Source organism: Dermacentor silvarum, chromosome 2 (assembly GCF_013339745.2).
Source record: "Dermacentor silvarum isolate Dsil-2018 chromosome 2, BIME_Dsil_1.4, whole genome shotgun sequence".
In the NCBI taxonomy this organism is placed as follows: domain Eukaryota; kingdom Metazoa; phylum Arthropoda; class Arachnida; order Ixodida; family Ixodidae; genus Dermacentor; species Dermacentor silvarum.
Window position 1 is genome coordinate 68,463,164 of NC_051155.1, and position 11,531 is coordinate 68,474,694.

The window sequence follows — 11,531 nt, forward strand, 5'->3', positions numbered from 1 at the left end:
ACCACCTTTGAAAAGGCATTTTAATATATTTTTTTCTTTTTTTTAGATTTCGAGAATTCCCAAACATTCAAAAATGTTCTGCAGAAAGAATTACATTGTTATCTTAGTTCAAAAGGTATAGCCAACTTACCAACAGCTGGCGAACGGTTCTGAAACCAAAACGAATGGGGTGTGGTAACAGAAAGTGATAACTCAGTGAAAATCAACGGCGTATATTGAAATTTTTCTCTTATGGTTTGGTCTGATACGTAAAAGATTATTCAAAGACAATTCGTAAGGCTTCCTTACATTTTAAACATTGCATTAAATTTCTGTAAGGGGGATGCATGACGCTACAAGCGTTGAAGCGCGTCTCTGTTGTTTATTTTGTGCGCGCTTCCGGCTACCGCTGTGAGTGCTACCGGGATCGTCATTTTCATAGGTATTATTTTAAGTAGCAACAGTAATAACATAGGTTGAACGTTTTTATAAGAAGGCATGGCCAAGTTCAAGGTAAAAAGGTGATTGAAACAAAAGTTTCAATCAAAACTCGGAAAAACGCGACAACAATCTAAAAAACTTTCAAACGAAAGTGAAGCCGGTGTATGTTGACCTTTGCATGGATGAGCTCTTAAAGAAGTGCCTGCACGGATAATCCCAAAATTTTAACGAGAGTTTCAACAATATGATTTGGCAACGGGTTCCCAAAGACGTCCGCGTGAGCCTGCCCATCGTAGTTTTTGGTTTATATGATGCTGTGTGCCACTTCAATGATGGCAACAGAAGTACAACAGATATTTTGAGGGAAGCAGGCATCGAACCTGGCCACCACATGCTTCGTAGCATGTTACACCAGTGACCAGTACCGTGTGAAGAAGGCCCAGCGTCAATTGTTGAGTGAGGCAAAACGTCTCCGCAAGAAAAGGACAGGCTGCAACAAAAGCCAAAACAGAGCTCGTGGCCGCTAAGGAGGACTATGGCTAGGAAACTAGTGGATTTTGACTTTCTAGGGCGTGATGGTCTTGTTTGTACAAGGACTGAAAAACTTTAATCTTGCTGTTCTCAAAACATGATTGTTTGCACTTTCTTGTTGCGCAAGCCGTTGTAACTTCGAAATCAATAAATAGTTTTCAGCGAAACTTTGCACGATCGTTCCTTTATTGCCAGCCTGTACAATGAACGAGGATTAATGAAAACGAATGGTAAGTTTTGATTAATCAAGTTTTATTCCAAGCAATGGAGACAAAAATCACACATTTTTTATGTTTTCCTTGGTATTTTTACTCTATCGTGATTCCCAATTATCAGAGCCTAGAATTATCAATCCTAGTTAGTTACACAGTCTGGTTAGTTGGCTACCTGTGTGGCCCAAAGTTTACAATTTCTGCACTTCATTCGCTAGTTGTGAACGTTCGCGCAACAGCCAAGTTTGGGCGATGTTTTGTCGACAACAAATTATTTTTTTTTTTTGCTTTTGAAAACGGTCCTTTATGAGGTTTGAAGTTGGAAGTTGGAAGTTTATTTCACTACAGTGTTACATTGTTTACACTTTTTTACATTCACACATGAAGAAAAGATACAATGTGTGGTGTGGAATGCGGGAAAAAAGCTGCGATATAAACGCAGCTTGACTGACCCCACATACCAGGAATACAAGGCAGAAAAGTGGCAGAATTCATAAAGTCGTGTAAACAAGAAAATTGGCACATAAATACATAGTTAAATTGGCACAATAAGGAATATAATTACAAACAAAAAAAACAGCAGACAAAATTGCACTCCTCGAAAAAAATTACAAAAAATAGAGAAGTGCGGCATTTTATGCCGAATTTTTTTGCAACAAGAAAACACAATAATACACCATGTCCGTAAAAAAAACGATTGGACATATCCTGTCGCGAAAAAAAGGCGCAATCGCTCCAATGAAAATTTGAACTTAATAAGTATGTGTGGGAGTGAATGTTTGAGCATTTGGAGGCGATAAGTTTGTTCGGCATCGAGGAATCTTCGAATAATCGCTCTGTCAAGTAGGTCGAGACGTGGTGCTGCTTCTAAGCATGCTATGCAGGTAAGATTATTATTTCCTTTGTTAACGTCAGTTTTCAAGACAATAATAAACAATATTCCTACATGTTATCAACTCTTAACACTTTAAATTTATTGTATATTGACTAGATATGTGCATTATATTCGGCATTTGCAATACAACGCAATGCATTTTTTTGAAGCACGAGTAATTTTTGCTTAGATTGCAAGGTGCCAGTGTCCCACACCGAAAGACCATAGCGTGCGTAGCTGTGAAAAAAAAGCGTCTTATAGATAATTAAGCTCTGAGTAGTCGGTAGAAATGACTGACATCAATAAGCATGCCTAGTACCTTGCTTAGCTTGTTTCTGACCATTTCTCTATGGAAATTCCCTAACATATGCTTATGAAAAATTATTCCCAATGCTTTAGCTGTCCGAGAGAAACCAATCGCAGAATCATTCAGTAGAGCTTTGAAGTAGCTGTGTATGTAGTTTCGTTTGAACGAAACAGAACGGCTTTGGTTTGCAGTTGATTTGTGGACAGTTTACGGTCGACCATGCATACAAGTCATCGCGTTTGCTGCTGAAATAAGGTCATTAACGTCCACACCTATGAGAAACAAGGAAATGGCATCCGCATTATGACATATTGGATTGTCTGGTTTATGTTAACAATGTCGTTGACATAAGTAATAAAAACAGCGGCCACAATTTACTACCTTGAGGAACTTTTTGCAAAGATGATTATTCTGCGTTTATGCTTACACAGTGCAGCCTATTGCTCAAATAGCTGCTAATTAAATTCATTGAAGTGCCTCGAATGCCGTACTAGGCTAAGTTTTGTAAAATGGTATTGTGATTTATCCGGTCAAAGACTTTATAAAGGTCACCGAGTGTATCTAGTGTAAGTTCCCTGCCTTATATATTGCCTAATATAATTTCCTTTTGCCGTAGCAATGTCGACTAAATTGTACCGATGTATATTAATATGAGTGAATATCGCATCTAGCTGTTGTAAAAAACCATTTAAATTACCGTCAGGTGGACGTACACCACAGCGAAACGAAACTTTCCGTATTTCAATCATATTACTTCAGTATCGACGTACATGAAGATAGGTCATAAAGAAGTTCGTAATTATTACCTTGTTTAATAAGCATACGTACGCCTCCACCTCTTCTGAACGATCTGGTCAAGAAAACTCCGTTATAACTTTCTGATGCAGCCGAAAACCACGTTTCTGTCAACATAATTACAGGAAAAGAAAAGCGGAAATCACTAAGAAATATACAGAATTCATCCTGTTTACCACGTGTTGACTACTTAATAAGATGAATAAAAGTTAGAAGTGAATCGCATTTCTCGACATTTTCATACATTAACACTGAAGGACTAATGCTAGAAGAGCTCATTTCAGATGCTGAAAGGTCAACAGGAAATCGTGCATTGTAAAATGTGTATTGATTGCGAAGCAAATATTGCGTTGGAACAACAGTTCAACGACAAAAGCAGTGACAACTTTCCTTATCGCGCAAACTCTACAACCACGAACAGCATAGGCTGAATCAATGAAAAATTGTAACCAAAGAAGCTACAACACCGCAAGTCCTGGTGCATCCTAAGACAATTGGAGTAAGTAAAATGAATTCTCCCAAAAAATAACTTATACGCCAAAATTTTCTTCTTACATGGTAAAGCAAAGATTTCGGGAACAAAGAGAGATGCAATTTCATGAGCATGCGCGGTTCTTGACCTATTTGACAACAGAAAAACAGCATCAAATACACCACCGAAATTTTCTTTCGCAGCAGGGCCGTAATATTTGTACCTACAACACAAACTGGCCCTTTCACTGCAGCGCTTTCAGGAAGAACTGTTCATTTTGTTTGCATCATCTCTGTTTTCAATTTTGATCTTTGGTGCGTTTTCAGTCTGCCGCGCAAAGATTTTTCCATCGCGAACCAAGACATACTTCCAACCAGTGACGCGCTTGCGCGCCGTAGCTTGACCAAGTGTCAGTGTGAAATAAAAATTTAATTGCCAAACTATAAAAAAAGTTTGAAAAAGATGGTGACATACCGTAATGTAAAATAACAACGCCATAAATGTACACTCTGTCACAAAATATGTTTAACGTAAGAAACTAAGGTATACCCAGATAAGCAATGCATAAAATTGCAATGCGGTGATTGAATGGATGCCCTGCTCTCATCACCAATATGTGGCATCATTTTTCTTGACTGCAGTTTAGAGATACCATCTAAAGCAAGAGGTATAGATATTATATTGGAGATATCATGTGTTTTACGCACGGTATATCTGCAGCAGGCATTAGGATATAGCACGGTCGCTTTTCTCGTGTTGACGGTCTTGAGGCTCTACTTAGCACTTACAAAGTAATTACAAAGAACGCGACCGTCCTACAGCCGGCGATACAACTCATTCATCGCAGTAGTAGAGGTATGGATTGTGCGAGCGTCATCGTGTCCCTGAAATGCCTGTCGGTGTCGATTGCGTTTCTTACCCGTTCGCTCGAGAACGGCACAAACGGGGCTTTTCGGCTTAACACGTCGATATAGTCTAACGCTTACACAAGGCTCCACTTTGCGTGGTAATACGACAACTAATTATAACTCCTTCTGTTTCCGCAGTGTCTTCGGCCTGTACGAACTCCCTTTTCTACATCGCCATCACTCCTGAATTCTTACCTTCCCCTGACCCTTTTAATTTACAAAGCTGCAGGCCAAGGTATGCTTGGTCAGGTATGCTCTATGCCACTAGGTCAATAAGTTCTGTCTCTCTGACTCTAGCTTGACTTCATTCACATTCTGCACACATATTGTAAGATCCGGAGTGTCGAACCGAAACTTTTTTTATGATGGTTTCCGTTTCCTTTCATCAAAAACGCTTCCGGTTCCGGTTGAACTTTGGGGTGAGGAAATAATGGTGAAAGCCGGTTCAAACAGGTTAAAGTTCATTTGCGTAACTGTGTGCATTCACAGCATAATGTTTATTTTGTAAAAAAATTTACGCAGCTGTTAAGCTGCACTGAAAGATCACGCCAGCTGTCTGTTTTTCAAGGCGCCCGTAGTCACAAAAAAAATTCTGCAGATCCAACACTAATGCTGCAATCTGTGAGACGCAAAGCCTTATTGAGGGAGAGAGAAAGGAGTGTTTATTGATGAAACACTGAGAGTCCTCCAGCCTGCTCTCTGCTCAGAGGAAAAGCGAAGATGATAACGATAGGGTCTGATGGCGTGGACAGGCTGTAGGACGCGATTATATACGTGTTTATGTTCGAAGGTCTCGTTCACAGCCGTAAAATTTAGCAGTTTGCAGCCTGCACTAAGCAAACATTCTAATAAAGCCTTGATGGCTCGCTTCGTTGATATGTCGGTCAATAGCATAGAAACGCGTTATCTGAACGTCCTGTTCTTAATTGGCGCTAACGAAGAGATCAATGCGTGCCGTTCAGAGTCCTACCAGGGACAAGCTACAAGTATATCCGCTCCAAGGTCTCAGGTACTTTGCACGCATCGCAGTCTGGTGAGTGTGCGCGTCGGATGGGATCCAAATACTCTCGCGTTAACACAACACCAAATCTGCCGCCTCCTGAATACACTATAATAGAGTAACGGAGCTGATATTTTTAACCCCTTAAGGTACATGGGACATATGTGTCCCTGAATTGTAACCATGTCGTGATAAGTACGTTTTGCCCCTAGAAACCTGCTGAGGGCAATTTACCGAACGAAACAGTTTCATTAACGAAATATATAATATCGGTTGACAAATCTATGACAAAACACTGACGAGGCGTGGGTGGAGCCGCAGCTCAAAGGTGCGCTTCACCGCCGTCGCATTAAGTAGATGTTGTAGATTTTCCTAACCAATAAAGGAATAGAACGTGTGGAATATAAAGTGTCGTTATCAAGGGTTTGTAACAAACCAAGCTTTTTGATATTAAGCGAGCACAAACTACGTTTTAGCGATAAAGAGGTGTTGGGACATAAGTGTCCCCGTGTACCGCTGACGGAATTCTGGATGCCATATGGTAGCGTTCGCTTGAGAGCGGACACTTTCATGTTCCAATAGCCGCTTGAAAGGAATTAACTTGTATACGTTGTGCCTTTACGTGTAGCCTGGTTTATTTTAGATACAAGCTTTTATTTTCCAGAATTATGGTAGGAAATACAATGGAAAGTCTTAATATCGGAAGAAAACATTCTCTAAGATTTTGTTTCATGACAACGATGATGAGTCTGTTTTACAGCTTGACGAAGAATGCGTTGACAACGTTATTCCAGCATCGACGCAAAACACCCAGAAAAGCCATAACATTCAAAGCCACCGATAAAGCGATAAGGGAAGGTCAGCAAAACATCTTGAAATTAGTCCTCCCAAAATTACTGTGTTCCGTCAAAGGGTCATTGAATAGAAGAGAACGTGCAAAACGGCGAGTCGCAGCTGATTCCGGCGTGAAACTAAGGGAAATAAAGTGTATCCCAACGTGGAAGCAACCAGCGGATCTTATAAAACTAAAGATATTTTCTGTTATAAAGTTGGAGAGCTTCGTAAAAAAAATGCTTGTAAAACAAAGCACTCGTTATGTTGAGAAAAATGCGAATGGCAGAAGAAATGAAGACTTTTCTATTTGTTATCCTTTTGATGAGCAATCACGTCCTGCCAGCTCAAAGAAGGTAACCTACGATGTGGACTGTAAGTCAAAAATAAATACAATACCTGCGAGTGTTCTAGGAATTCCGGGAAATTGAAGTGTAAGTACATTATGTACGTCAAACTACAAGCTGACGAGCCCACTATGCCCGCTCTGACCTCCCTGCAGTTCTGCCAAGCGGTCGCATGGATTCTTTGAGAATTTTTTTTTAGCCGAGATCGAAGCACAAGTCTTGAGAACATATGCAAGCGTATCAGAATGTGTGCAAGGCAAGACACTCCTGCAGGCTAAATTACAAGAGCTCCCGCTCGAAAAAGGTGCACGGGTTGCTCCGACATAACGCTTGAAATCCCGGCATTTCCCTGCTGCAGCATTTGCAACTTCACTTGTGCTTTTCCTACCGCAAGGAATTGCTGGTGCTGAAACCGCCGCCGTTCGCGACGCGCCCATAACGGCAGGCATTACTAGATTAAAGGAAGCCTCGAGCTCGCTCTTTCCCGCCGTTGCCCCGGCTGCTGGGGGCGCCGGGGACCTTCTCCGTCGGCGTGGCCGCCGCTGGGAGGCGGCCCTGAAAAGTTCGGAGCTGGATGACCAGCTCTGGGCCATCCGGCAAGCCGAAGATGCCGACAGAGTCCAAGGACTTTGAGCCGACACCTGAGGCCACTAAAGCAAAGTGCCGGCTCTTTAAATAAAGTTTATTTCTGCTTCTTCGTGGCGTCTTACGGTGGAAGCAGCTAAGAAGCCCACGTAATTGTTCGGTTCCCTTGAGGTACATAGGGAAAAATATGTCCCATAGTGTAGCTTATATGCTATCAGGAATATACTTTTGCAAAGTGTTTCAATGTTGTTTGAAAGACCAAAATAAAGAAAAAAATACAATAACAATACATCGATAATTTCGCGGCTTATTGGCTTATGTACCTGAGGGGTTTAAAATCATGAGAATATAGTTTGTATTTACAAATGAGGTAAGCACAATTGAGCAAAAAGTGCACTTATTGTATGGATGAAAGAATCCAGAAAAGGTGGTCAACATGAACCAAAAACGTAATCTTTTTGCTTTACGGTTTCGCTGCGGAGTGAAAAATATCGTAATGTAACGGTTAGTTTCAGTTCAAACATAAATATTTCTTTTTCAGTTTTTAGTTCACCTGCCGTTCGAAACCCTGGTGAGATCTATCCCCCACTAAGGTAGACTGGCCTTGCTAAATGAACGTTAGAGATGCATTTCCGATCGATATAGCCCGAACAGCTATCGCTTGGGCTTTATTTAGATGTAGAAGCTGGGTCAACGAACCGGCAATTCTGGTTTTGAAGCTAACAGGCTATTTTGGCTGTTTCGTACGTTTTCGTGGTCACTGGTTGGTGGCCTGAGTTTTCTCGCCGATACAAATGCACCGAAGCAGTGGACACTTTCCTCTCGCGTATCTAGTATTTTAGACTTGTCTGTCACCGAACGTGAACTATTTCAGCTTCTGAGCTCTGAAGGTTCAGCTGCTGCGCTATAACGCTAGCACGTCACTTCCGCCGCCGACTGACATTGTGGCCGCTGCGGAATAGAAGGATGGCAGTAGCCTTCCACGCCGTCGCCTTCACACACCTGCAAGCTAAACATTTCTTTAGCATAGCGAGTAGCTTTCTCGAAGCGTTTGGCTAACGATCGTCATCGGTGGCTCCTGCACAATGCTTTTTTTAGGTGACGCTCCCCATGCATTCCTATAACCCCCATTTGGCGTAAGTGGCGTGTCGCATGAATGCAGCCGCTCTCTTCTGCATTTGTTAAACTTTGCCAGTCCGCAAAACTGCGCGAACGTATCTTACTTGTGTGTGATGTCCTGCATTCGCGTCATGACTCATTTTTTTTGTTTAATGCTATGTGTTTCATTGAATACTTCAGTTCGGAATTCCGATATTTATGCTGTTATTATGCCTAGCTGCTCGAAAGGAAGCTTCATAAAATATGGAATTCTATATTGTCTTCTCACGAGATAACCCTCACGAACGGAGCAAGAAATGTTAGGTAATATATCCAGCAAATATTGTTATTAGCAAACATACATCTTTTTCCCCAAGGCCGTTTCATAGCACACTGCAACGGTTCAGGCTTGTAAAAGCAGATATTCGGCTCACACAACACTGTGATATTATTTGAAAACAAAATTGGAAATTTTAGCTTCCAACATGAACAAAAGTGGAAATGATCTCATATGTGTAACGCATTGTTTGTCACTGCGGCATCGGTGTTACAGTTTGGAATCATTTACAGATGTAGTCTGTTTTGGATTTCGCCTAGCATCAGGCGCCGCGGATTGGCAAATGAACCGGTATATTTGCTTTCATAATCATTTTCAAGGCAGCAAGTCAACAAGGAAACAAAATCCGTTTATTTACAAAACTTGTACCACTTAGCTCTACATGTTAGACAGTTCACGAATTGTTTTATGAAGACCACGGGATGCGAACACCGTAGGGATTGTGAGAGGCGCCGTATGGGGCAGGCGCAATGTAGACTGGAAGGGGAGCCGATGCAGATTTCGCCGCAGCGGCGACGCGAATTGGTTTAGCATTGTACACCGCGTCGGCACTGTATCCCGGCGCTGTGCCCGGCTCGTTGGTGTCAATGGTGGCCCGGTACCCATTGGCGTCGGCGATGTACGTGACCCGTCTGTAGATGCCGTTGGCGTCTCGGTAGCCGTACGATCCAGTCTTGACATTGTTGGCGTCGCTCTTCTCGTTGTGGTAGCTCCTCGATCCGTACTCGTCGAGGTTGTCATAGCCAAAACTGTAGGGCTGTGGTGGCTGCGGGGTAACAATGAAGGCATAAAGTGAGATGATCCGTCCAGTGGCGCATGAACTGTCCCTCAACAAGGCAGAATTTCTTTCGTACATCTTTCCCACACAATGATATTCATTATTTCACAATGATAGACGCCGAAGTGCTCAATTCGAATGCTTAAGGTATAATTACACACTGATTAATTGTCTTTTTTCATTGTAGAACGAGGGGCGCTATAACGTAAAATGATTCCAAACTGTATTGATTCCAATTTTTGTAATCAGCCTCTACGATTGGTCAAAACATTTTCGGGCCGCTCCCAACTTCGCCTGTCTGTCACGCGACGTCACGAAAACCGCGATAGCTCCCAATCTGATATAACGTGTACACACTGATTATGCATGATTAAACCACATAAAAGAAAAATAATCATTCCTGATTCGATGTCTTTTCACCATTAGCTCTCTGCTATTGGTCCAATGTTTTCTGGCTACGCCCACTTCGCCTGTCTCTCACGCGACGTCACAAAACCGCGAAAACTCACCACGTCAAAGTGACGTGTACGCGAAAAAAATGCATTAATATGCCGAACAAAACTGAAAAACTGTCTGAATAGCCACAGACTGCTCGGTTCCGAAAGGAATCAAAGATGGCTGCCCGCCGATCGCTCAGGCCCTCGCCACTCACACCTGCCGGTTGAGCATGTATTTATTTGCGCATGATAAACCTTTTTGCGTGGCAGTAAAACGTTATCGAGCCCTTTCGGCATGCATACGACATCGATCTGCCAACTCTCCCTTGCTTAGGATCCGTTTTAGCGGCATTCTTATCCTTCTGTTGCACGCCGCCGCGATTTTCGACCAGCCATCGCAAGCTAAGTAAGGCGAACCGGACCAATCAGAGAAGCCGGCACCACCCTCTTCATGCAGTTATCTATTTTCACTGTGCTGGCTCGGCCCCATCGAAACCATCTCCACTAGAGCGTGCTCCTCGCCGCTTGTCAGCCAATTAGATAAGAAAAGCCGCTGAGTGTAGACATTGTTATTGGTTTTGAAAGCGAACAAAGGTGACCTCCTATAAACGAGGAGAGTGTTTGATTGGGTTGTTCAGACAACGCTGCGGGTCACCGCCCGATGCTTGCGTCGGTGGTTACGTAAATTTGGCGTCAGGAGTTTGGAATCAAAATAGTTGGGAATCATTTTACGTTATAGCGCCCCAGATTTGTCAAACAATCAATCAGAAGGTGGGCTCAGAGTGTGCCGCAGAATTCCATTTCTGCTTTCACATAGCCGAAATATGGTTTTAGAAAAACATGCGCCATGACAAAAGTGACAAAGTACTATTCATGGAAGCGATGTGCAACAATGCTCACATAGATGGGTTCAGCTGACGCTACGCCGGGTGTGGCGGCAGCAGCTAGGAGAGGTCCCTGAAAGCCGTTATGGAAGTAGCCCGGATCACTGTATCTTTGCTCGGCATAGACGCAGGAGCAGAGGCAAGCCAGGACGGCCTGAAACAAAACATTTTGCACAATCAAGCGATTGAATTGAATGTCCCCTATTTGACGGCCTATAAGGACAACCCATAAGCGCCTTCGCAAAATACAGCAAGGGCAGAGCTTCATTCATTGATCTCAAGACAGCCCTCAGAGCGTTCCCTTCCAACTGTTTCATTCGCTTGTTATTTCTGCATGAATATACGCAAAAATACGCTTGTGGTGAGTGCGATGTCAAATAGGGTGTGCGTAATATAAATAACATATAAGAGAACAAATGCCGCTTGGATGCGTTTTAATAGTCTCTCCATGTGGGTATTACGTCCTAAGTAAAGTGATTCCATCTCTTACCTAAAATCGCCCACTACGTTGGACCTGCATTTCAAAATATGCTGCCAATCCGGATTCCTTAGAATGCGCACTTATTTCAGTTTTGTTTAGTATGCAAAGTGGTAACTTACCGAAAAACAGCAAATACTTACGATTGCGATCATGGTTCACTGTTGTAAGGAAATAATAAGATTCTTATTTAATGCAACTGCTTGAGCTGCTTAGATGTGTTTGACATCTCTGGGT

General features: G+C 42.5%; 1 protein-coding gene across 1 annotated transcript; it reads right to left on the reverse strand.

The window, feature by feature from the left end:
• Window positions 1–9,123: 9,123 nt before the first annotated feature.
• Window positions 9,124–9,573, reverse strand: LOC119440139 (cuticle protein 10.9). Its single transcript, XM_037705077.2, has one exon. The coding sequence runs from the start codon at window positions 9,571–9,573 to the stop codon at window positions 9,124–9,126; it is 450 nt and encodes a 149-aa protein (XP_037561005.2).
• Between the last annotated feature and the right edge of the window lie 1,958 nt (window positions 9,574–11,531).

Excerpts from the sequence above, each read along its gene's own strand:
- LOC119440139 (XM_037705077.2), bottom strand. The coding sequence starts at position 9,573 with ATGTACGAAAGAAATTCTGCCTTGTTGAGGGACAGTTCATGCGCCACT.